Source organism: Anopheles coustani, chromosome 2 (assembly GCF_943734705.1).
Source record: "Anopheles coustani chromosome 2, idAnoCousDA_361_x.2, whole genome shotgun sequence".
In the NCBI taxonomy this organism is placed as follows: domain Eukaryota; kingdom Metazoa; phylum Arthropoda; class Insecta; order Diptera; family Culicidae; genus Anopheles; species Anopheles coustani.
In genome coordinates, this window is record NC_071289.1 from 19,598,622 (window position 1) to 19,626,585 (window position 27,964).

General features: G+C 44.3%; 2 protein-coding genes across 2 annotated transcripts; one reads left to right on the top strand and one right to left on the bottom strand.

Moving 5' to 3' along the window:
* The first annotated feature begins 526 nt into the window (after positions 1 to 526).
* On the top strand, positions 527 to 10,528 carry LOC131264049 (uncharacterized). The gene has a single exon (XM_058266339.1). The coding sequence runs from the start codon at positions 527 to 529 to the stop codon at positions 10,526 to 10,528; it is 10,002 nt and encodes a 3,333-aa protein (XP_058122322.1).
* Positions 10,529 to 19,242: 8,714 nt separating this feature from the next.
* LOC131264050 (uncharacterized) lies at positions 19,243 to 20,445 on the bottom strand. Its single transcript, XM_058266340.1, has one exon. The coding sequence runs from the start codon at positions 20,443 to 20,445 to the stop codon at positions 19,243 to 19,245; it is 1,203 nt and encodes a 400-aa protein (XP_058122323.1).
* Between the last annotated feature and the right edge of the window lie 7,519 nt (positions 20,446 to 27,964).

Sequence of the window (27,964 nt, forward strand, 5' to 3'; positions counted from 1 at the left end):
TCGGTATGATTGAATGCAAATTTGTGTGAGGAAAAATGATTATTAAAAAAAGTTAAAGTGTGAATCATGATGTACTTGTGAGTTAAGTGCACACAGAAAAGAGCCTGTTTTCATAAATACAACCAATACTACGTTTTAACCCGCAAATCTATTTTGGGAGGAAATGCAGCCCGCGAGGTCAAGCGAGTGTGATTTTTCTGGTCCACAGGGTTGGGCATACTGTGCGGCATATATGAGGTAGTACGGGAAACCAACATATTGCTGTTTACCCCTGCTCAAGGAGTTTTACTCAAGAATTTGACGTAGTTGGACTATAAAACCGTGTGCGCACCCTATACGAATTTATTGATTAATATAAAAAAAAACAAAACAACTGATAACCGTTTCGTCGGGGAACCACCAATTTGTTGATAATACATTTTAAGAACCGACAAGATCAAGTCGTGCTGAGATGAAGTAAGCAGTAATCATTTGCACTCAGTGAAGTAAACATCGTTCTTCGTTAAGTGATCCTACCGGTGAAACCATGGGAAGCAAAGGAAAAGTTCGTGAGCTCCAGCAGCTGTTAGATGTGTCGTATGGTGATGAAATAGTTCTCTTTCCAACCATCGTATCCGGTCAGCAAGTTCTTCTAGTGAAACGCCAACGGTCTGTTCACTGTTTTCGTCTGATCTCAGACGCAACTTCCATCGATCAGTGGGAGAAGCTGTGGTCTCAAGAGAACTTCTTCGATGAAAATGTACGTGACGTCTATGGTTTCTTGTACGTGGAAAGTTCCGGCTGGATGTTGATGAAGAATCGCGATGGCTTGCAAATTTATCGGATGGAAGGAAACGAGCTGAATTTACGCCATTATTCTTCTGATGGACGGTATCGGAACCTCTACGGTTGGAATGACGGGGACACGGTGTTCCTAATGGGTCAGATTTATGCAGAGAGTGGTAAAATCGGTGTTTTGAGCCGTAACAACAGAGGTACCATTAAGTTGGAACAAATGGTAGAAAGTGTCGTGCTAGACGGTGGATCACAAACGCTTTGGGAGTTGTCCAATGGCCCCACCCTTCCTGACAGTTGGAAGCTCAAATCGACATGGCTTGGATTGGCGATCGTCGATGGAGGCACCAGTCAGCAGTCGGCTATCATCGAGCGATCCTCGAATGGAATAATGGTGTACAAGCTCGACGCAAGTTATCAACTGCAAACGATTGCGCACATAGAGGATGTACCTTTCACTGGTGCTGATAACGAGCGTATTTTATTTGGCAGTGTTTTCGGAAATGCAACGTTCAAGGAATTGATTCATTTCAACGAGACTGGTTTGTACTTGTACAAACACGAAGGATCTAATTATCGATCGGTTTATCATGACTCGAGCTTCGGTACGAGCGCGTTCGGATGGCAAGCAGAACATTGGCGTACGGCGAACTTAGTTGATACTACTGGTGATGGACGTGATGAGTTGTGGCTTACTGGGCCCCAAGGAATTTTTGGTTTCCGTTTTACAGAGCAAGGTGTAGAGAAAATCTCCAATATCCCTGTACACGATGAGGACGTTCGTTACGCAAAGTTGATAACTGTGATCACGAAAAGATCGAATCCGATTTTTATTGCAGTTGGCGGACGAAAACTGTACTCCCTGGGATTTCAACCGTCAAAAGAACCAACAACTAATCCTGATGTGGATGGTACTGTTGAAGATGATACTTGCTCAGATATTGAGCCATTGTTTACTCTCCACTCGATTCCTGGCCCAATCGTGGAGGCTTCACTGGCAGAAATGCTCGACACATCCTTGCTTCAGGAGCCAATTGATCCTATGGATGGGAGTTTGAACTTTGCTATCCCGTTGCTGCAAGTGGGACAACTGTTCAACCTTCAGACGTCCAAGTTTATCATCTATCAGGAGAGAGATTTGGATACTTCTATGGGACGAGGTTGGTCCCTTCAGGTGGACTGTGTTTTCATCGATCGGGGAAACAGCATCTTTGCCGAGGATCATCGTTACTATCTTATCAAGGATGGATCTTCTAAGCTCCTCACTGCCAGCCACAGCAATGACTCTTCGGAAGAACAACCAAGATCATCGTTTACAATAGATGGGAATAATCACACAACTATTACGTTCGATCGTGCACTGAATCGGTGGTCAATCGTAGATCAGGATAATGGAGAGACCTTAACCTATGGAACCTATGAAGACAAAAACTTTATCAAAATGGACAACGGTTCAGCTGATTGGCCTTTTCCGATCGACGGAAAGAAGTATCGGAGCCGGCCCGGAACACTTTTGCCATCCGTGTGGTACCTCATCCGTCATACCGATCGTGCTGGCCAATGGATGGAATACTCCTATAAGAGTGAATCTGTTACGGAAGAGTTCCTACTTGAATCGATCATAACAAGCGCAGGTGCATCACTACGGACATCATACACGGAGCAGTTTGGGAAAACTCTGTTCACTGGCTACACCATCCGCACCGGAAGCTACACTCAATCCGTGACGTTCGAGTACATCCAAACTGCTGATGCTGTGCGTTTGAGACGCATCTCTCAGTTACACAAGACTGTTTTGCAGTTCAGCTACAACGGGCCAAGTGGTGAGATGACGGAGATTACATACCCAAACGGCCTGGTGGCTCGGTTTGATTATACGTTACTTCAAATCGAGCGAAATCTGCTTATGAATCGTTTCGAAACCTTCTCTCACCCCCGAGCTGCGTATGGTCCAGGATATATGCTGGTCGCTGACATTACCAAACACCGACAAGTACGTCTTCACCTCAGAGATGTTCTTGGATCAGATACTATTGCGATTGCTGGATCACCCATTCCTCTGCTAGGCAAATTGCCCGTCACCAACTATGAAGTATTTCCGGGAGAAACGTACTTTGCGGTGCTGCTTCACCACGATCAGAGAGCACCGGAGCTGTGCCTATTTCAATCACAAGGCGACATATGGCAGGCCAATCCTACCTACCTAAAACTGCCAAAGGATACGTCAATCCGATCCGGCCAAGATTTTCTACTAGGAGTACAATCTAAACGGGTGACAGTAGTAGAACGGCAGAATGGAAAGTGGATAACACAGAAACCATTCGATAACGAGGAGTCTGCGCTCATGCACTTCTTTTCCCATGGTTTCTTATCGTACACAGACCAACACCTGAAGCTGTACGTTCGACGAACTGGTCAATGGACGCCAACGGTTCTGAATCTCCCATCGGGGTTGATTACAGCAAGCACGACGGTGTTCGATCGTTTCGATCATCCGCCGGAATCGATTGATCACCTTAAGAAAGGCATTCTTCCAGATGCTCTGGGAATGTTCCACAACATCATAGTAGTGCGATCTTTCTATATCGATGGATCGAAGTTATACGTGCGGCTTAACTTGATGCACCTAAATGGCAATCATGAAGTAACCCGACAGGAAGTGGTGCAAATTCTAATCGAAGATCTCGAAACGTACACATTCAACCCACCGGAGCAGGATGGAAACACATTCGTGTTCGGCTATCGGATTGAGAATGGCAAATTTAAACTCAAAGTGATCGAACACCGAGGAAAAATTATGGACGAGGTCGAGAAAATTAAAGAACAAATCGAAAAAGATATTCGCGACGAACCCAACGCGCCTGAGGAGGAGAAGGAACGCTATCGCCGGGAATCGCTCGAGAAGTTGAACAATGAGCTGCAGGATTTGTATCGTAATATCACCGCGCAAATCCCGTTCGCAATCGATCCATCAAAGCTCAGCATGATAATCAGCGACTCCTACATCATTACCGCCAGCCACAAGGTGCTTTTTGACGGTGTAGAATGGACGAAGGAAAAGATACCACAGGAGGAATTGACAATGGACAAAGTTTCAATCGACCTCGGAACGAAGTATCGTCTGGTTAAAACGCACCGAAATGCGACATTCGATTTGTTGGGCCCAAATGAATACGTTGAGCTTAACACCGATACACGTGATGCGAACGATCTGTACATCCGATATCCAGGCTTTTTTGCCGTGCAAACGAACGACTCATCAGTGCAGGTGTTTGATTTCGAGCGAGGTCAATTGAATAGTCTTCCGGCTGGAGAGAAATTGGAAGCTTGCAGTAACCAGCTTGCGGTCATTAGCACGCAAACAGACGGGAAGGCGTTGTTTATTCGCTCAATAAAATCCTTCGGTGTTACACTGCAAAACGTCATCGGAAGGTACGATCTGATCGACCGTCGGGGTCGGCAGCTGACTAATTACTATCAGTTTGATTCCCAATCTGCCAAGCCGCATGGGACGGGATTCATTCTCGGGGATGTCAAAATCACTCCAGTCAGCACAATTGGGCCATACGGCTGGTACAAGGAGCATTACAATTTTGCCAACCATACTTTGAGCACCAAAACCGTGTACAACTCTAAAGGGGAGTTTGTTCAAGAGATCAACAAGACGAATGGGGAACAGAACGATTCACTTAGTGCAGATGGTGTTTTAACCGCGCGTGATGGAAAGACTATCGTGGCTGACTTTCGCCCATTTCAAATCTCCAACGAAGTGGTGTCCTACTTCGGCTTCGAACCATACGAACAAAACCGTATCGGAACCGATCGTGTATGGACATGGAAGAACGGACAGGTGCTGCAGGAAGGACGTAACCATTTCCTACGTCTCGGACGCTCCTCGTCCGCAAGTGGATCGTTCCAACCAAAAAACTTCACTGGAACGCTGGTGGTTTCCTGTTGGTTGCGGACAGCTAGTAGATCGATAGACATCAGCAATACTCTCTCGGTTACTTACGGTGGTAAAACGATAAAGGGAACAGTTGGATCATCGATAGAAGGTTGGAAGTATGTGGAGGTACTAGTAGAAGGCAATGAAGCATTTGTTGTGAGCATTTCGCCAGGCAACACTGGTGCATCATTAGATGTTGATCATTTGAGAGTTACTCCGATTGAACTGGAATCGGAAATCTACATCTACGACTTCACGACGGCCCGAAAACGATCGACGTTGCACGGATCAGGTTTATTGTCGCATTATCTATACGATGAACATGGGAACGAAATGGGACATATCAACGAGCAAGGATCAATCGATAGCTTTACAATCATGTCTCGTTCTCACAACACCCGCATTGAAATGAAACCAGCATTGGGTGAGGTGTTAAAAGCCACTCAATCGAGCAACTATTCCGGACCATTCAAATACATTCCCCAAACGGCTGTCGTAAGATTCCGGTACGGAGGAAATAAGTCTGATATAATCAATGCAACAATAGGCTCAAGAACGTTCTCTATAGAGGTCGCAGGACACGAAGCTACTCTGCGCATAGAGCATCACTCTGCCAAGATTCCTCCGGTCGGTGACATGGTTATTTTCAGCACCAATAATCGTTATAGCATTTGGATCGATGGTCTTCTTAAACTAGAAACTCTGGCTCCCGAAGCACGCCTCGATAAATATGTAATCAGTAGCACGCATGGTCAGGTTTGGGATGCAGTTCTTTTATATGACACTACCGTGAATGTTATCTACCTCTCGGACTTTGGGATGCCGAAACAAATCTTGGAACTACACGATCCAAATGTCGTAGCGCTGCAAGAAATCGTCTATGACGACCTCAACCGCCCTGCCATCAAAACGAAATGGACGATCCTTAACAGTGCCAATACATCGGAACTGTTCGCCTATCGTAGCAACTTCATCAAAAACGAGACTCGTGTTTGGACCAATGGCCTGATGGAAGGATCTGTCTCGGAACTCAATGCAGATTGTGCCGGTTATCCCTACAGTAGGACGTTGTATCGCGATAATCCTCTCGAAGAAAAAGCGGTTCAATCTCTGCCTGGAAAAGCTTTCGCCATCGATGGTGCCTTTGCGAAGCATTACGAAACTAATTCGAGTATAGACTTCCTGGAAAACCTCTTCCCACAGCGTGCTGGCTTTCGGTTTGAATACGAACAATATCCGGATCAGTCGATGTATGTCAAGATTTACGATAATCTGAAACGGAAGGTAGCCGAATACGTCCGCTCCAATGGTGGCGATCACCACCTGACCACCTTCCAATACGACAATTACGATCGATTAATCCTGCAATTGCCACCAGCTTATCACGAGACGGCAGATACCTTCTCTCGCACGACTCCGTTTTTCGACGGACAGTTCTCTTCCGAGCTGACCGATCTGCAGCAGTCATGGGGAACAAGATACGAGTATGATCAGAAGAGTGGACTGATGACTCTCAAGCGAACGCCGGACATGGGTGATGTTCGGTATATGTACACCCCAGAGGGTTTGTTGCGTTTTGTAGTGCAACCGGAAAACCGCAACGTCATGTTCTTCTCTTACACGTCCGTAGGAAAGCTAGCTCAAAGAGGAATGGTCGACGTGGATCCGGCTGAACTGACAAAATATCTATCAAACGATGCACAGTTGCCACCATCGACAAACTATGTTCTGTTTAACCGAGCAGACACCGAAGTCGTCCCACAACATCGTCACAGGGTAGAAAACATACAAAAGGTTTCGAACGATCGCGTGATGTCAGAGTTATTGTTTTTTGATCATGAGAAACAACTGATCTCCAGCATCCTGTACTCGAACGCGAACAGCACACTTCCAATCGGATACAAGTACTGTAAGAGTCAAATCCAAGAGATAAAGTATCCGATCGCAGTGAAGGGAAAGATCTTCCGTCTCCGGTACGAATACGACCATAGAGGAAAGGTGATCAGCTTGGCGAATGCTGCCTCAAACGAGAAGTTTGTAGTGATGGAAAACAACAGCATGGGTCTGCCAAAGTATATGATCATTCAACCTAACACTTCACACGCTTTCCGGCGCACGTTTCAGTACAACCAGCCGGGATATTTGACCAGCATCCAGGATCCCTATCTTACTGAATCGATCGACTACGTCGGCAAAGGATACGGTGGACGGGCAGTTGGAGATGGTACGGTACAAATGACTCGTTTCAATGCCACTTGGCATCAGCATAGTAACACCCAGTTCCTCAAGCTAAAACCGTCCCATTTTGGCGACCAACGTCGAGCTAAGCGTTGCTACGATGCTCTGAAATCGGCAAGATATTTGGATGCGCAGGGTCGACCTGTGAAGAGCATGTATCCCCTACTCGCACTAGACCTGCCCATCGTTTGTAGGTTGGGCACAACTGGACATCACATAGCATCGGTTTTGAATGGCGTAGGATTCCCACAGCTTTACGGTCATAAGTACAACTACGGAAGCCATCGGCAGCTGGTCCGTGCAAAGTATTTTCAAAATGTAGCTGAAGAGCTGTACGAGCCTTTGCGAAAAAATGCGTTTGAAACAATCAACGGTATCAATGCGGCAAGATCGGCAAACATTTGGAACATTCTCCATGAAGCAGGCTACATCCACAGTGACTGCACTTCGATTGGTCGAGTCAACTGTCAAGGTTTACCCGGCAAGTCTATCTTCCATCCAACTATAGCCAAGCATCCCAACTCGGTAACGTTGGGTGGTTTGATGGCGCGTGTTATTGCCGGTCGTAAAGGCCTTTCAAAAAATATGTTCGACACACTCTGCGCCGGCTGGTATCGAGAAGATCTACCCAACGTGATTCTTGAAGCATGCAGCTCTATTTGGAAAACTCTGATCGACGAAAAATTCATAGGCCCCGACTCCAACAACAGCCTGCAAGCGTTAAGCCCCGAGCTTCGTGAATTGCTGAGTGCATACACTCCACATCTACCAGAGATTATCGGGACGCTTTACCGCCGCCTTGCCACTTCTCTAGGACAGAGCTCCGGTGATGTGCAATCGTATGAGATTGATGCCAATGGCAATCATCGACACTTCTACACGGGCTTCAGACGGTACCGGTTGGAGTATGTGAAAAATTCGAATAAGATTGCCGCCGTCCATAGACTAAACCTTGCTGATCCCGTGTCTGGTCTGGAAGAAACACGTTTTCCTGTAGACCATAACCATGAAGGTAGTGTGACTCGAGCCATGCACAAAGGCATACAGCGTATCACCTACGACCCACTATACAACCGGGCGACGGAAGTGCTACTCACCGACGGACGGAGTCTTAAGTTCGACTACAACGTCCGTGGCCAACGTCTCTACAAGCACGTATATGCTCGAAACGGCAAGCTCTTGCGTAAGAAATACTACGTCCGAGACGTGCAAGGTAAACCACTGATTGAGTACGAAGCCATTTACCAAGGCACCAACACCGATCAGCCGCTGGTTCGAGCAACGATCTTTCTCTATGCAGAAGACCGACTCATTGGGTTCATTCGCAACGATCAGTTCTACAGTGTGACGCTCGACCACGAAGAATCCGTGCGGTTAGTCATAAAAAATGGAGAGATTGTTGCAGCTTACGATTATCTACCGTATGGCGAGCTTCTCCGCAAGTACGGCGAGGATCCAAATGGACAACTGGACTATCGCTTCACAGGAAAGGAATGGGACGAGGAAACTGGACTGTATGACTTCCACACGCGCTTGTACGATCCCGAACTGGGTCGATTCTACCAGATGGATCCCAAAGAACAGTACGCGAGTCCGTACATGTATGCCGGAAACTCACCCGTTTCATTGATCGATCCAGATGGTCAATTTGCTTTTTTGATCGCGGTGGTAGTGCTGGCTGGAGTGGGCGCCTACGCTGGTGCAGCGTCAGCCAATGGCACATGGAATCCAACTAAATGGAATCTAAAAAAGGCTCTCATCGGTGGTCTTATTGGAGGATTGATCGGAGGGTTGGCGCCAACTGGAATCGCAGGCGGATTCGCCTTCCTGTCCGGCTACATTGGGGCAACGGCTGCGGTCGGCGTAATGGCGGCGACTTCTATCGGTTTTGCATACTTGAGCATGGCTTCTGCCAATGGAAACTGGGATCCGAGCAAGTGGGATTGGTCTTCGCCGGGCACCTGGAATGCACTGTTTACTGGTAGTCTTACCGGGGCTACACTGTTCAATGCTATCGGCGGTATCCAAAAAGCCTACTTGGCCTACACAGGCATTTCACGCACCGCGTTCGTTATTGTAGCCACCGGCACCACGGGTGGCTTCTTCCTGTATTCTGGTAGCAAGGCCAATGATGGAAATATGCTGTTCTGGCAATGGGACTGGAGCAAGCCGGGCACAGTATGGGGCGCCATAGAGGGTGCCAGTTTTGGGTTGACTGTATCACCGAAGCTCACCTTGGCCACGAAGCAGGTCGCAGGACGATTACAAAATTTCAAAGAAATTGGAAAAGCCCTAAAAACTGGTAATCTTAAAGTTGTAAAGGAAGTACTTCAGGCAGAGGCAAAGGCATGGAGACAGATTGTTAAGGATGTCATCAATGGAGAACATGTGAAGGAGGGTTTAGAGGCGGGCAAAGCTGCAGGTGCGAAGAGTGGGACAAGTTTGTTGCCAAAAATACCAGATAAAGCATTGGAAGTAATCGAAGACATTCTTACCATTTCTAACATTGTTGACGGTTTGAAAAAGAAAAAACCACGTAGCATCGAGTACAGCAAATCAATGTTCCCGATGAGCCTGATAAATGGCTCACACTTTCAACTAGTTTTAACAAACGAAGAAAACAATGAACTAGATGGAATGGTTTTACTCGCGTCGAGCTCAAACAGAATTTCCCACTGGATTAACAACATACTGGAGAGTATTTTTATCAAGTCGGAAAGGGACTATAGCACAAACCATGAACCTAAAAGCAACAATGTTCAACCTTACTTGAACTATAAGAAGAGTTTCAAGCGAACCTATGAAGTTCCCAATTGTTTCTTCCGGTCGTCGGATGGCACCTTCGATAGAATTGTGTGCTATGAAGAATATGGATTTTCTTACGTGTTCCCACATGAAGCAAACGGTGCGAATTCATTTACGGAAGACTCATATTCGCGATGCCACCCGATCGAATACGACGGGTCTCCTTCAGTGGTCTGCTCGGGCACAACCAGTTCGTACGTGTTCACGCCACATGCGAAACCTATTAACTACCTCGATCAATTAAATGGAGCCCTCATGCTGATGTTGGTTGCCCCAGCTGTTACGAAGACCATCGCGTCGTTCTTTGGAAAGCTACTAACAGGCAAAACGATGAACCAAGTATCACTCCAAAATGTTTCAGCTCAGGAAAGGTATCGGCTGAATAAAAACCTAGCCCAACTGTGCTTTTCCGTTACGCAAAGTGATATGAGATCTACCATCAGTTCTGCAGACCGTAAGTGGATCAAGATTGTACTGGAGGATATTGAAGAAGATGTACGAGCATTCCGAGCAAACAACGAAGCATCTCGAGAGACGTACGACACCTTGCTGGATCGCATCGATGCGCTGTATGAAGAACTGATAGAAATGAATGATACTGCTGATATGCTACAATCAGACCATATTTTACACCCAACAAACGTTGCTTTGGACGCTAAGCATTTAGATATTCCTAGAACGGATTCTATAACATCGAAAATATCTTTACAACCCATATTCAATCACATTTCACATGAGAAGGTGTTGCGGAATCATTTGAATTAAGAAGAATTACGCATACTTTTAAGTGGATGCGCGTCGAAGATCGTTAATGAATAAGTAAGACATTGTTTTAAATATTTATTAATATTCTCTTAATTTATGAACTTTGATCTGATAAATTAGTTTCATGTAAAGATAAATGTGCACAAATAAATTCTACACTCAAAGATGTCTAGTACACGATAAATGGTTGTATTTATATGACAAATTATTATTTCAGAATTGACGCTTCCAAACTAAAAGACTTCAGAGAATGATTAAGCGTTAAGGCATTAATTTGTCCGTTGAAGACATTAATATGTCTACAATAGGAATATCATTTGCATTATTTTTATATCCTGTTTGATGCATTTCCTTGCAGGTGCGTTATTGATCATTTGCGAAACCCGTTGCGAGCAGATCACCGAGTAAAAGCCGACAGCCCTTTTGAAGGCTTTGCAGGTTACAGTAAATTACGTACACACAGTTCTTCGTAAACATAATCTTACTCGACCATTCACGCTCGAGTGCCAGATGAGCACGGAATGAAGCACTGTTACTAGCCGCCATTCCTGTATTTGATACGTCAGCAAAAACCATTGCAAAAGCGATATTGTAAAAATACATTCTTTTATTTGGGCCTGCGTTTAAACCACTAAAAACGACCAAGGCACATTGTACAAAGGAGTATTTGATGTAGTTTGTAAACAAGTGCAAGGACGACTGGAATGGCAAAGATCCATGGAACCATAACCAAAGGAAACCGTTCGAAATAAACGGAAAAATTCAAATTTTGAAACAACCAAGATTGCTGTGAAAAGATATACCAGGCAACCAAGATGTAGACAGATAATCTTGAAACCACGGTTGCTAGTGCAGAGATGTGCCGCAGAAACCAAGGTTCTCAAACAATCCAACAGATGTCGCAAACTGACCGTGTAGAGCGTTCTCTATACGCAAACATTTGATTTGTTTTTAAAATAAACCGTTACGAGGTTTATTTGGATTTGAAAACATGTGATAAGAAATGCAGTTGTGTGCAAGATGCTTGAATTTTACTACCTTCCCGGATCATCGCCGTGCCGGGCCGTGGTGATGGTGGCCTTCGGCGATCGGTGTTCGCCCAGGTCAGCCCGCAACATTCCGCATTCCGACGCTCGTCGATGGTGACACGGTGTTGTGTGAGTTTAAGAAAACCACAGGGTAGTGCTCCTATATTGGTCCTAGTGCCAATAGTGGTTGTAGTGGAATAAAATCGTAGCTCTAGGACGAAATGAATGCAATAGAGAAAATGGTTCTAGTACGAAATGTTCATTGACCTTCTGCCTTCCCATTCCGTAAAAAATTTAGACTCCAAATTTATATAATATTTTAAAAACAGGTTGTTCTAATAAACTGTATTTCTTAAGCATTTATCAGATATACCATAATTTCTTTAAGACAATAAATGAAAAATGCATTGATTTATGAGAGGTGTATGAGGCCAATGAATTGTTCTATGACCAAGACAATGCATTGTCAATGAGTAATTTTGCCGTTCTGTTTGAAATATGTTTCAAAAATAAATTACATTCAAAATATATTCAGTCTTTTCCAAGATTAGGTACACGATACCACAACTATACCCACAAAGTCGTAAAAAGTTCTATGAATTTAATCTCAAATCAGTATATTTCGCTCCAGAATCGTATGATGCATAGACAATGTACGAGTAATGTATTTTCTTTGTTGCATATGATGCCGGTTAAAAATGAAATGCAATTTGCTTTATGCATAAATGTGTAGCAACAGTATGAATTCTGTTTTGAGCATAATACAAGAAATCGTGACTCCATGAGTTCAGTTCTTCGAAGTTTGGTTGGTTCTTCGTAATAATGATAGGGAAGAAAAAAAACAAAAAACATTACAATGATGTGGCCGCCAACAGTTTTCCCTTAAGTAGTCTAGTATAATCCTCCGCATGCGTATCTCCCGTTGGTTTCCGCAAAACCGCAACCAATTATAGTGAAAAAAGCGTAATTGCCGTATTTCTTTCAATTCAAACGGAACTACCCGAAGTGGGGCCATCGAATCAAAGGAAAATCATAGCATTTGGGGGTGGTGTGATTGCCTAGTTTCTCGTACAGTTCCCTCATAATAGCAGCAATCATCCTAATGATGATATTTTCACGGTGACTTCAACGTCCGGACATCCTCTGGTGTTAAGAGTCCCAAGCAAGAGGATTTCCCGCAGAAAAGCAGCAGGATAAGTTTCTACCGAAGCTAAAGAAGGCGAAGGTTTGACTCAGTGAAATCTAATTTTGCTAAGCTGCGCCAAGTAGGAGACAAGCGTTCACCGCCCCACAACCCACCGATACGTTGATAATAACGGCGGGGACTGACGTCAAGACAGAGCGCCGACGGCGCTTCCTTTCAAACGACACCCCTTTGGAGTGTCATCCTCTGCCCACAAGACTGTGTGTATTTTTGTGACCTATGATAGGGGACACCGAAAACGTTCCCCTTCGTGAACAGTGTGGGCAGAAGAACAAGTTTTGAAGAAAGGCGAGTCCCGCTTCTTGTGGCGCTTTCTGCATCATTAACATTGAATTGTGTTGCACAGCGTTTGCTCTACACGAGTGGAAAAGATTTCGCTTCCCGCTGGAAAACAGATTTTCGAAACAACATTTCCACTTGAGATTTTCTTCGCATTTTTTGCTACGAAAGGAAAGGATAATGCAGTGCTTCTTTATGTGCACCTTTTTGAGAAGAGTTCAACACAATGGCCACGCCAAATGTCGCTCTTTTAGGGGGGAAGGTTTCCAAAAGAGCTCACTCATCCTTGGAGCGTACTTGATCCATCAAAAATGCTACTTAATCCTGACGACAATCGATGGATGTATGAAAGATAATGATAATTTATCAAATGGAAGACATGTCGCGCTGATGAGCGTTTGTCTTTTAAACGTACTTTTTTATTGTGTTTTTGGTTCATTTTATAAGTTTTCTACTAGTTTTCTTAAATGATTCTTAAAGTAAAAACCTCTACCATATTTTTCAATTTATTTGAAACAAACCTCTTTTAACATTCCTATTCCTTGGATGGAAAAGTCATTAAACATGCCGTTCAATGGGATGAATCAATTATAAAACATGCTTGCTCCTTGTTGTGACAAACAATCTCAAGGTGTTAGCTCATACATTTTCAATTAATCTGTTTTAGCACGACGGAAACTATTCTACGACGTTAAACATCAATTAATTTCAATGATCTATTTGAAGCTGCTTGGGGTGGATGTGATTGTGCTTGTTTGTTTCCCCATTCAGCCCCTTTCTTAGAAGCCGCTTAGGACAAATCAATTCGTTCGTTCGTTCGTTCGTTTGTTTTCCAACCTATCGGTACGCCCGTTAATTGCAATCTCCATGAGACAATGCTCGGTAAACATGCATGGCGCTCTGAAGCACCATCAAATTCCACTCTTCCGCTTAGGACGCAGATTCGCGCCGAAGGTGGCATATCTCAGTGTCGGGTATTTCGGTTCGTTGTTTGGCACACATAGATTGGGGCCAACGTCGTTTCTTGTCGATCGTTTCACTAACATGCCCACCAATCCCCCCCTTTCTCCGAGCCGTTCGATTCTAAAGGATATTCAACAAAAATCTAATTAATTTTCATTTTCACATGGCGCTAGTGGGTGGGTGTTTCCCACTGTAATTGATATTAATTGTGTCCGATTGTCTGATGGAGGTGATTAAATTGATTGCGATACATTGATGTGGTCCGGGCGGGGGTTTTTATTTCAGGGGGTCGCTGGATCGCATGACTATTAAATGGGTGGCTTATAGGATGTATTTCATCGTTGTCCAGTCCGAGGCCCAAACGAGGTATTTTTTATTACCATCCATCCGTTCATCATCAACCAAGGGATATTTTTCTGTTTTTCCACATCCGAAACAAACCGTACGGGAAGAACAAGGGAATCATGGGGTGGAACCAAAGGGAAGGACCGAAGCCTGCTCCGAAGAGACACGATAAAAATGTAGTCAACCATCGAACCATCACCACCGGTGTGGACAAATGCAGTGCAAACAACACGGGAAACATGGGAAATGATGAACTTGCAGCAATTATCTATCTATCGGCCGGGCTTTTCCGGCTGAATCCCTGTTTTCCCATTCTATCGTGATACAGAATCAGTGACGGAGTGGAGGCCCGCATATTTTTTTATCAATTTCATGCTACGTGTTTGTACCAAAGTGTATCCGTTGTGGTACGCTTCATCCGATGTGCAGTATATTTCATTTTCCTGTTTCCCTACATAGTTTTTCTTTCCAATTGCAAAATCGAACCTTGACCACGTAGTGCATTTGCTGTCAGACACTTTTTTCCTTGTTTCGTGCTCTTTTAGTTTTCGCGTTGGCGCCTGTCAATTTGTCTGTATGTTTTTCATTTATTACGATCGGAAATGTCCGAGTTGCCACTTTTTGGTATGCATTTCCGCCGACACCGGTTTTATTTTCCGATGGAAATATTTGTCTACGTGCGTGTGTTTGTGTTTGTTTCCACCGATCATTGGGTGCAGTCGAACAGGAATCGAATCCAGTTTTAAGAGAGTGTGGAAAACGAGTCTACAACATTATTGGGATCAGCCCAGCAAACATCGTCCGACCACAAGCAGGACTCGGGCTGCGAGTTCGAGCAATTTTTCTTGTTTACCAAATTAATGAAATTATGAATATCGGCGACAGAAAAACAACACTTGTTTTTTCGTTCAATTTTCTATCAAAATGTTGAACGGATCTGCAAGCTTGAACTTTTAATTTCTGCACGTACTTCGATGCACTATTAAATTAACGTTCCTACTAAAGCCTCTGTTACGAGGTTGCGTCTGCCACGAACCATGGGCCACGGTTGGCAAACGGTGCGAAAACGTGCCCTACGCAGAAACACATGTTTGTGTTTCTGATTAATCGTTTCATCCCGCTCCGTTCCGGCGGAAGTCGGTGGCTGAGGGCCCTGAGGCTGACAGTTGCACAACACCAACACACACCCGGTTGGTACCGATTTCCGGAACAGGTGGAAGTGGTTTCCCCCGCCTCGGGACACTCCGGAGATGCGAACACATGCCACGGCCACCCAACAGAGTGTATGCAACACGGGAAAAAGGTGAGCGAGTTTAAAAACAGAGGAAAGGGATGAACAGATCTCCCCTTCGGATAAGCTCATCCGCGAACAGAGCGCTTTTCCACATCGCTTGGATAATACCCGTCAGCGACATTTAAACAGTAGTTGCCACGCTCGTGCCACGTGCGCACAAACACATCATTGGATTAATTAAACAGTTTTAATTGAATCACCAAACCGACAAAGTGCAGCCGATCCGATTGATGGTGCGAGGAAGGTTGCACTGAAGGATCGGTGGCAAAGGCCACATTGTGGTAATTACCGTTTGTGTGTTTTATGAAAGCGTGCAGGGAAGAGCAAAAGGTAGGGGAAAGTTGGGCAAGTTGCACCTAATAGACGCTGTTTTTAGCTTTACATATGTTACATTTGTATGTTCAATAGTTATTGAAATACGTTCTTGAAATCTCTTTGGGTAGTCATCACGTATCTAAATATCCCAAGAAGCTCAGTTGTTGGGAGAAGAAAACGGGTTTGAGACAAATCGTTCTGGGTCAAATCAGCAAAAACATATGTTATGATATACATAACCTAAGTATAACACACGTCACACACAGCGAATCCTGCTGGAATATCGAGAGAATACGATCGTCATATTTTGCTTTCAATCGCCGTTCGAAAAAGGTCAACATTGAAAAAATTGAACAGTTTAGATTAGCGTTAGATTAAATATTAGGTTAAATGTAGGAAAAAAAAAATTTATAATGTTTTAAATGTTATTAAACGAGTTATGAGAGAAATTCGGTTCATAATCCTTGCATTCTCGTTGCGCAAATGAAAACAAAAATATTCTCAGCCGGAGGTTATATGAGGTAGAATATATCTAGCTTATTTATGTTGATACTGCCCCATATAAATTAAATCAAGGATGTACAGTTCTACATCAGTCACTTATAATTCTACATACATTTATCTCATTCAAATTTGCAGTGAAAAGTTCATTGCTAGAAATCGGAATTTTATTTGTGGTAAGAAACAAATACCATGGTATAGCTAACTGTGTTTGTAAAATATTAGATACCTGAAAATTGTCACAGCTGTATAAACAGTGTTTTTAGTAGCATAACTATTAATGTAGTGCGTTCTGTTTAACACTTTGGGTAATTTTAAACCATAATTTTTAAATGAGTGCGAAAAGGCTAATCTTAAAAATGAAATCTTTTGAGGTTTTTAATACCATTTTGATAGCTTTGTTACTAAATTTGCGAATTTTTAGTTATGTATTTCCTAACCTTACAATAATGTTGTTCAATGTAGACAGCAAGCAGATCACTTCAGTCCGGCATGGAGGGAGATTCTTGATCCAAAAGAGCCTTCTTAAAAACGAAAATAGTTCCAAGAATAGTTTACAAAGCAACGTAAAACAAGCAACAAATTGTTTAGGAGTGAGATTTATGAAAAACAATGAGAAACAATTTCACATCTGTCAAGGTTCGTTTTTAGAGGTCCTTCCACAGTCCTTGTTTTATTACAAATAATTTAAAAAAACCGAACCTTCACGCCACTCAGACATATCGTATGCAGAAATCTCACAAAAACCATAACTAATGGCATACCTGCACTCCACGCGCACCACACTCCATATGCATAGGAATCGTTTACGTAAATTGCTATAAATTGAATGGCCTCGCAAGCAATCACGGTTGCGTTGTGCCGAGGACGCAAAAATCCTGTTTCCCCGAACGAGAAGATTGTCGACGGCAACACCAACGCTACATCGTAAACAATAACGGGTTCGGGCAATGGCGGGTGGGGGTTTCCAGGGTGTCGGCTAAACCGATGTTGTTCACGCGGTTTGTTGTACCGCGGATTGGCTTGCCCCGGCAGCCCTTCATCGAACGTCGAAACAGTGGCTAACGGTGGAAAATTGGTGGAAAGCGTGAGCGCGCTCAAGTCAACATACTGGAGGACAGGAGCAGGAGTTGAGTACAAGAACCCTACCGGTAGCGGTTGAACGTGCTGAAGAGAACCTCAAGAGTGTACGGGACTCGACTGCGTCGATCTGGAACCTATTCTACGCCACGTGACTCCCTGCTTACCTTGTGGCAACGTTTGTGGCCGACACCACGCTCATAACGAAGTAACGAAATTCGATTGGAATCTTTTCACCGGTTCGGGCATCCTTTCCCGGGGGCCATAAGTTTTGCGACCAATTTTTTGCCCTGTTTCGTCCTCACAAGGCAACGGATATTGCGACGCGTGCTTGCGCTTGTGTTGAATGTTCGAACATTCGCTCCCCGAATCCTCCGGGGTTTCGCTTTTTTTTGTCCCTCGCGACACGGCTGTCCGCGCCAGATGGATACCGGAAGATCGGAAGGGAAGGAAAATGTCCCCGGCCACGGTGCAGATTTTATTTTTCACTTTTCCGTCACGTCAACCACTCGAAAGCAACTGCGGTAATCGGTGCTAAATGCGCTCGAGGGCCTCTTCACGAACCTGGTGAAGATGGTGCTTGTGTGCTTTTCACTCGTAACGAACCGAGCGAGCGTGTCCCTTCGTTTTTTTCCTCCTTTTTTTCATTTCCTCCATCGCACTTTTCTTACGCAGAGTCGAGGCAGATGGTTTTTCCACCCGGCCCGGGCAGCATTCCGTCAAAGTACGTTTGCGTGAGCGATTTGTTTCCGATTTGGAGTTTGGGTGGAAATTTCGGGTGAATACGTTGGCGGTGGTGGTGGAGAGGGGAATACGCCCTGAGGTTCCTCTGTTTAACGAGGAATTAATTGCGCTTTATCAGATTGCTCATGCTCGGCTGGCACGCAAATAAACATGGGAAATGAATGTTTTTTCGCTTCAAACTTCTCGCTAACCATCGTTTTTATGATGCTTTCGTGCATGTTTCAGGGCACGGCAATTGGATGTCACACGTTTGTTAAATTAAATTTTGATTTGTAATAAAAATAACATTATTCTGGAGGTGGAGAACGATAAAACGGATGGCGGTAGCGAGCATTCGATGGGAAAGGTGTGAACAAGTGCTTTTATCACAACGATTATGAGATAAGAAGATTAATGTAATACATTGAATAGTAAACCCTGAGCAGGGCAACAGGTATTTTCCATTATGTTATTGCCATATTTGAATAGTGGTCTATGTTGCTTAGACTCAAGTAAGGGTTTTCTAGAGTTGTGTTTGAGAAAGAAAGTAATAAATTTATTTGTTTATTATACAAAGCATAATTAATATTAAGCCTGGGAAGTAGTGGTAGAAAATCCTTTTAAAACCGTGACACGGGTGAGTTGAAGGAAAAACGATCATTGAAAGTTTCATTAACACGAAATAAAGTAGCTCCACATAAGAATTTGCGTTGGAGATTAAATATTAAAACTTACTGCATAGTCTGAGTTATGAACACACATTGAACTACTTTGAGACTATGGTCGAGTGACAATTAAACCTTACAATAAAAAAATTCTATAATCAAGATCGGAAAAATATTTCGATTTAAAACAAACATCTACACGGAATATTGTGTGAATCGCCAAAATTTTGTTCTCCACTATCCACTAAAATCCGTGGATAGCTTGCAAATAACTTTAATCATATAAGATTAGAATCGCACACTTCTTACGATATGATTTAATAACATTCCACAACGGTACTTTTCTTCGATCTTCTTCTGTTACACAAATGCTTGAATGAACTCCAACACCTTCTCCATTGCACTCGTTTCATTTTTCTCACGCACAGCACGCCCAACTCGCAAAGGAAACTAACCCCACTTGCAAGAATTCCAGCGACATAAATTACCCAAATAATCAGCAAATCTCCAGGGCCCGTTGTTTCCACCAACTTATCCTTTGGCGAGTACTCACCGGTTGAGTGTTTCGTTTTTTGCAACACGGGAAAATAGTGCAATTGCCCTTCGATGAATGCGCGCGTGTACCGCTCCACCAGATGATGCGCCGGCGAATCGAACGACACCTGGTACAGACTGACCTGGGACTGTAGACGAGCCTTTGAATAGCGAAAGTATTTCATATTCAACTTGAGCAGTTCCAATTCCTCTGCAGAGAAGAGTCCCAACCCTTGCAGGAGTTCCGTAGGTTCTCCGACCGAGTTCACGTTAATAACCTTCGTCTCCGAGCAGGGCAACAGATCGCACTTTTTCCTGCGCCAGGAATTCTCCACGGAGTTGTCCTCTACGAACCCCACGCGGATGTTTTTAAAGTTGTACCCCAAACTTGACAAGAAAACGTCGTACTGGAAGAAGCAAGAGTCGTTGATCTGCTGCATTGTGTCCAACTCAGGGTCGTAGCGAGGGGCTGACATAAACGAGATCACTAGCGATTGGTAGCCCGATATCAGAACGATGCACAGCAAAAGGAACAACCCGACGATGCGGCTCTCGAACGGTCCGACAAACTTGTGCGTGGGGCCGTTAACGGTGGACATTAGTATCTCAAGAACTACTAGTCCGAGACCGTAGTGTCGCAATGACTCTCCGAAGCAGGTCAGCACTAGTGACACAAGGAAAACTGATGTTCCAAACGCGATCCACGCGAACGCATCGTACGGATCGATCAGCACCCAGAACAAGGATTTGAGTCCGCTACGAGGGACCATAAAGCAGAGTTCGGTTACTTCCGGCAGGGCAATGTAGTCACCACTGCTCATGTACATGATGCTGTAAAAGTAGTCGATAGTTTTGTCCTCGTCTGGCATCATTATCAGTTCGAAGGAACCGTTGTGGCGCTGAGCGATCGTGGTACCGATTTCGCTATCAAAGGTAGTGTCCCGCATGAAGTCGGTGTTGAGGTAAACGATCCGGTATCCTCGCATGTCGCGTTCAAACTGCTCATACGAGTCAAGCGTGTAGTTGGGTTGCATGAAGTGGTGCATCAACCACGATCCGACCAGGGTGTCCGGGTTGTAGGGGTACAGATGAGCTATGCATGAGAAAGGGACCTGAGCATGCTTTATGAACTCTTCCAAATGATCGTGCGGGAAAACCAGTATCCTTTTCACAAAATGTGGAAATCGGGGCGCAGCGCTCTAAAAACCAAATGTACGTTTAAGTTGAAGCCACATTTCTTATCCCTCATACAGATTACAAACCTTAAACGCGTCTGCTGAACTGAAGAACCCAATGATGCACTTCGTGACCCAGGGTTGCTTTATGCCAGAGAAATTGGAATTCTGCACCATGATAGGATACCTCTGGGACAGCGTCACGAGTGCGTGCTCCGCGGTGACGTCTCCATCGACGTAGAACAGGACCAATAGGCTGGAGCTCCGTCGTTCTGGGCATATCCGTTCGATTCCATCTACTAGGTGTCCCAAATGATCGGCTTCAGATTTTACCGTGGGTTCAGAAAATAACGGCACAAACTTTGCTAAACTTCCAAACCCCGAACTGGATAGTAGAAGCGCTGTAACCACTAAACGAAACATGGTATGGAACTTTAAAGTGGGGTTTCTACGTTTTCTACGTCTCCATTCTTCAAAATTCGAATCACAAATGTTTCATTTACCAAAACGCATTCAGCAGATGGCTAAGAGAAGAGCCATTAAGGTGCATTAAAGTTATATTTCACTTTTGAATTATTTATATGCATTAGTTAATGTATTCCTGGACGAACCGTACACCCTCGTGCAGAATTTTCACTTGTACCTTCGCTTGGAGTGGACGTAGTCGTTAAAATGTTCGTCACTCTGATTCTTGCGCTTGGATTTGTTCCAGACTTCATACACGCTACACTACATCCAATGAAGTCAATGGACGATACTAGTGTTGATTTATTCCAGCGTGGTATCGACCGTTTATGCGATCCGAAAAGTTTCACCGAAGTTCTCGTGCTCACCAATGACGACTTGGATTCTAGTGGAGTGGGCTCATTGTTAAAGTCACGACTTGTTACCTCTCGTCCGGTGTCTTTGAGGAGTTACACTCTTCTGAGTACTCCGACTGAGAAAGCTTGCGTTGTGGGATTCTTCAACAGCATGGAAATAGCACAGGTAGTGTTGTATGGAATATTGGTTGTTGTGATAACGTCAAACGCTTTACGTTTTACAGGTTGTTGAAGCGCACTTTGACATTATGCCGCTGTTTATAGCCGTGCTGCCTGAGGATTTAGTAGAGCCAATGAGCAATTTTGCGAAAATGATGGATGCCTGCACCATACATTTCTTTGCCTATGACCGTTTCACACTCCTCGGGATCTGGTTGGTCGATCGTGGAGGAGAACGTTTCAACTCCCTGGAAGACTATGGTCCAGGTGGAGCAACTGGCTGGGATCTGCGAGGCCAGTCGCTGGTATTCCTTAACGTGGATTACTACAACTACAATCCAACGTACGAAAAGGAAATGGGGCAGACGATCGCCAAACGTCACAACGGTACCTTCATACCAGCGATGAACTTAATGCAGTGTGCGGACTTCATGTTCAGCCCGATGTACATGAGTGTCACGTCCTTTGTCGTGCTACCGGAAATGCATCGAATGTGCTACATCGTCCCGAGAAGCAAACGCAAATCCATCTTTGCCATCCTGACTGATCCCTTCGATTACATCTGCTGGGGGGTGCTTGCGCTGATGGTCGTTATCGTTTCCTGCCTTTTGGCGGTATTAGGAGAAACCTACCGACGATTCGGCGTCCCACTGACTGCTCTCGAGCTGCTGATGATGTCGATCAACGGTCCGACGCACCGATATGGTGGACGGTTCGAAGTGCGCGTCGTCGGTATTTTCATCGTGATGAACATCGTGCTGGTGTCCTGCTACCAGTCGCTGGTGATTTCGTTCATGTCCGCCGGTCGGTACGAGCCGGAACTGGACACACTCGAGCAGATCAACGACACCTGTCAGTTCCTTTACGATCCGCATCGCCATGGCGTTCTTGGCTACAGATTCCGGCACGTTTTCCGCACCTTCGAAATGTTGGAATCAGACGAGTCCAGGTGGACGAACAAGGTGTGTGACATGGTAAGCTGTTTTCAGAGAGCCAGTTCCGATGGGCACGACATAGGCGAGCTGTTCCGCTATTCGAAGGTGCAAACCGGATCGACTGTGATGATGAACTCCATCTTCCACTATTCACCCATGCGTGCCCTGATACAGCGGTATTCCTTCGCGTTCGCCGAGGGTCGCTTACACTACTTTCCGCAGCTTAGGGCAGGCAAGGAGATAAAGGGCGGAGATGGCCACGGTACGCTACACGATTTGAAGGTGGAGTCAATGTCCCCGAGCGAGCTTCTGATAGTATGGATCATGTTTCTCATCGGTTGTATGCTAAGTGGGATAATTTTTGTACTGGAAATGATCGTCGCATGCTTACCGAAAAGGATACGCATTTTGAAAAGGAAGCTAATTGATGCGTCAAGAAAATTTAACAGTAAAAGAGTGTCTGGTTTGAACATGAGAAGAGGGATCTTTGCATTTATCAAAAGAAATAACGTGCAAGAATTACAAATATGAGTACAGAAGACACAAATATGTATAAACCATACACGATCATTCTTATACTGTGCATAGTTTGAAATTTTGAAACATTGTTGTAGAATGACTTGAATAATTTAAATACCAATTCACTTATATTCCTGTTTGAACAAATAATTGTGAGTTGAGATTTGAATAGGGAATTAAGTTGGGAAAAATATTAACGAAATAGTTTGGCAAAACATATAGTAATTTTAAACACGAGAATAGCGCGTAAAATTTGAAAATATGTATATGTATCCGGATTATTTTTAACCATCATTGAAATGAAAAATAAAAGAAAAATGATCCATCGAGTGCCTTTGTGTGTGCGTTGGGGATGCAAACGGCTTCTGTATTGGGCACATTGATTGTGGGGCCTAAATGAAGCGCCATTTTAAATGGCTGTCGTCTGTTGAGGACTTTCTTTTATTACAGGGTTTTTTTTCCTCGAGGTAACAACAAATATGGCGTTTGCTCCCCTCGCTAATATTGTTCCTTTTACATCAAGCCACCAATCGAGGGGACACGAATGAGATCCTCCCCATCGGCGGAATGGAGGCGACCATGTCGGACGAGCTCAGTGCTGCTTAAGCTGAAAAAGGCTCATGTTTATGACAAGTATCAAACGGCGGCTTCCTGGCCGAACAATGGGGATCGCTTTTGTGTCTGGTCTGGTTGTGTTTGTTCGCCTGTTGAAAGAAAAGATTTGGTGTTCTCTCGATGACGCTTTTTTGTTGTTGGTTGCATTCATTCTTTCTTCAACTTCTCCGTCATTTCCATCTGGTCGTTTTTACTCCTCCTCTCTCGGATGCTCGCGGTCGCTAAAAGGATCTCGGCAGTATGCTTTGGATGGTGGCGCCCATGCAATGACGCATGAACGGTGCACGGAGGGATGTTCATTTGTTGTATGTTGTTGCCTTTTGTCTTTCTTCTCTGGCGGACTTCGTGGGGCAACTTGAGGAACGGAATTGTCCCCAAGAGTGCAAGCACGACATGTTTGCGCTTGAGCTTCCCGGGACTCAATGTTGAGTAGTGGATGAAGCAGATGTTTTCCTCTTTGTTCCAGCATTAGCTTGCGCTTCCCGACGAAGCTGCAGGTGAGCTGAAGGATGACGGTTGATTTGCGGGATAGAGTTTTTCTTGACATTGAACCGCGTCTTTTACGGTCATGGAAAAATAATGCAACGAGTATGACAATGGTTTGAAAACAACAGTCATTCGTGATGGAATATGAAAAAAGAAGCAAGCCTATAAAAATAGTTTGTATGAAGCATGAAACAGGATATATGAGAAAAATTAGCCTTTGTTTCTTGTCATTGTAGAATATAAAGTAATGGGTTTGCACAAATAAACAGATATCCTTTATGATGATCCCAATATACTTTATGAAGAAATCTTGAAAGCTCCGTCTGAATAAATTCATGCTCTCTGAAATATCACGCTGCAATGCTCTACGAGTTGAGAGTCAGTTAACATCATTGAGTAACGTCAAGAATCATACACTTAAAGGAACCATACAAATTTCATTTTCTAATGTAACCTTCATTGCAGTTTGGCAAACTTTTGTCCAGTAAGCAGAACCCACATTGATGTGTCTAATAAAAAGGAATGGCTTCGATCGATCGATCACCGGCCGAATAGTTTCGTTAGTTCACTATCTTTAGCTACATTTCTTGTGTTATGGGGGAAAAATCTAGCTTCCTCTTTTCTAATGACTTTGCTAAGCGATTTGCCATCCACCCTTCAGAGAACCCTCCGTCTATACGCTCTTTCGTCGCTGATTCATCCAACAACCCTCCGAAATGCTGCACTATCTGCAGCTTATAAATCCTTGCTCATCCTTTTCCTCTTTTTTCGGATTTTCCATGAAAGCAGTACTCCTCCCTACCGACCGGCCAGCCCGTAAACAACTTTAGCAATTGCTATTTATCATTACCGTTCGTTGCCTTGCGAAAAATCTTCGACCAAATCCGGTTCGAGGCCGATGCGGTCCTTGCAAGTGAGAAGCTGGAAACATCGAAGTACATTGGATTCCCTGCATCAAACAGGCGAACGTATCCTCACTTCATCCCCCGGGTCGAAGGGAACACTTCCGCTTGCCCGATCTTTTGATTCCGGTCTGAGTGCCATCACCCGAAATCATAAATCGCTAAACATTCACCCCAAGTCGGTGTCGACGAGCCAACGGTTCGCAGCGGGCCACGTGCTGGAGAAGTTGGCAAAACAATAAACGTTCTTCGCCTTCCCTCGAATCCCCCGACGTCTTTTAACTAACCGCCCCGGGTCCCGTCGGAAAGATTCCTTTACCCTCCCGATCAACGTCACGACGGTGCATTTCAATAAATTATATCGTTATGGTAAAGTTGGTGCTTCCTACTCCATCGTCGGGCCTGAATCATCGTCCCGTCGCCTGGGCAACCAAAACGGCGGCTACGCAAGATCGTAAAATTATTCACCAAACTTGCCCCCAAAACTTGTCTCCTACATAAAGCGAGCATCACTTGCGTCCGTTCCGGGACGTTTCGGAAATCGTCACGAGTTTTAGAGCTCGCTTGTCACGAATCGGAAGTTAGGGCTCCGGAATCATATCAACCGCCTGCTTGCACTGGGTCCTGTGTCATGTAAGGACATGCGTTTGAGATTCTTTTTTCTGCCATTTTACTTAGTGTTTTTTTTTCAAGAAAAACGCCACTTTTGTCGACGTCGCTCAGTGCGAGCTAGTGGAAATAATTGTTTTATAGATGGATTTGTCTCCGAACGTCTCGCTGAAAACGGGGGACGGCAGAAGTCAGATGCAATTCGATAGTTTTTTCTACTTACTTTTCGATGCCAATCCGATTTCAATAGCGGAAGCGTAAAGAGCAACTTCCCACCTCTCCCTTCTTTACCTTTGGTAGGTTCAAAAGGGAGGAAAATTTTTGCTTGCCAACGGCGATAAGTTTTTAGGTGAAACAAATCCGATAGAATTTTTCCGCTATCTGCCCGTCAAAGGAGGAAGAGGTGGGGGTGGAAAGAATGGGGGAGCGTAAAACATTGTGAATAGTAAGACGCCAACGCGAGGGTAAGTGCAAAAGTTTGTGGGTGGTTTAGTTTTACGAGCAAGCAGGCGGCCGTCAATGAACATTGCTACGAATTGCGGATGGTTCAATTGCTCGTTGAAGGTCGTTTGGTAAATATTTTTATGATGTTTTCGAAACTCTCAAACCGAAAGCGGGGAAAATTTAATTTGAAGAGGAAAATTAAATTATTTTAAGTTTAAATATGATTATTGAACATGCCCACCAGACACGAAAATCCGTGTGAAGGAGCTATGAAAAGGAAAAAAAATATTTGAAAGTCCCCTTTAAGAAAATCGGTACGTTTCCATTACTTACGCTATGTGCTTCAAAATATGATGGCTTTGAAAGAAAAGGAAACTCGAAACCATCAAATGTACGCATGGCGGTGCGTTCCTTAGCTCGTGTTTCCTTCGGTTGGTTCTTCACTAGCAGGGAAAACTTAAAGAAAGAAAATACAACTGGAGAACGAAAGAAGAAAAACCATTATTCATAAATCAAACCGAGCATGATTTTTGGCGCTTCGGCAGTTGTTCGAGCGGAATCCGTACCGATGCAAGGCGAAGCCCCATGCGCTAATGTGTCACCAAGGAGGGAGAGGAAAACTCGAAGGGGATGAATCGTTTAATGGTGGAAGTAGATTTTCAATGATCGTAGAGGATATAAAACTACTCTGGAGAGCTGATGCTAGTCTTTGTTCCTTTTAATGTTTCGTTTCGCATAAATATATTTCCATTTTATACATTGTTGTTGATTTTTTACTTATTTAAACTTTTTTCCCCTTTACCGTTTATCTTTGTTCTACTGAAAGTTTAATTTTCCCTTGGTGTTTTGTTTTCATTTTTTTTAAATGAAGGATAAATTGTAGAATGGTTCTAAAGTGGAGATCGTTGGGGATGACAAAAAAAATTGATAGAATAATCGCTTCGGCTACCATCAGCGCCAGCGCACCGTGTTCTTCAAGTCAAGTTAGTGCATAATTTATAACTTATCCGGGAATGATGGGTCGCCGCTTATTGTCGGATGGTGACGATAAAGGAAAGTTTGCCATTCCTTCGATAATGGGACTCATGATTTATTTATAAGTTTCAAGCGGAGCAAAACTATTTCACCCAACGTTTTCCCCCCACGGAGGCCATGCCATTTCCATCACTCACCCATGAGGGCTACAGCACTCTACTAGGGGGGAATTTTATTTTTTTTAACCATTTGGTAACGCTCGTTCGTATTGTTGGTTTTTTTCTTCTTCACGCTCTTGATTTCGCACATCCCCGTCCAAAAGCTTGATGGAGTGCAATTCCGCTCATTCCGCGTTCCAGGCCATTTCCGGAGGGCGCATGGCTTGCGCGATGGAAAGCTGGCAGCTTCTTGCTAAATCACGGCACCATCCTTTCACCGTTGTTGGCCACGATCGCGCAATATTTAGCGGCTCTCGGCTGGTGCTTTAAGAGCTTTGCGCGCACTAAACTGCATGATGAATTCGTGAAGAGGACAATTTATGAGCGATACGTGAATTGCGGAGAAAGGATGGCGCAGATGCACAGCATAGTGTTGGTACAACAGTGGCGAGTGTTGCAGTTTAAAGCACAAAGGCACACATACGGAAGCGAGCGAACAACAAACAAAAAAATAAGACGAAAAGAAAACAACCGACAAAAACAAAAGCATAAAACACTCACATCAATCCCAGTGTCCACTGGGAGTTGGGGAAACGGTTCGCTCCGTAGTGACGAGATGGATTTGTGGGGCTTCCGGGTTTTCCGTAGCGAAAATTTTCCACCCGGGGGTCTCACTGCAAGTGATGGTTACTTTGCTAATGATGTCA

What these genes read in the sequence shown, in the direction of transcription:
- LOC131264049 (XM_058266339.1), top strand. Translation starts at nt 527, where the DNA reads ATGGGAAGCAAAGGAAAAGTTCGTGAGCTCCAGCAGCTGTTAGATGTG.
- LOC131264050 (XM_058266340.1), bottom strand. Translation starts at nt 20,445, where the DNA reads ATGCGAGGATACCGGATCGTTTACCTCAACACCGACTTCATGCGGGAC.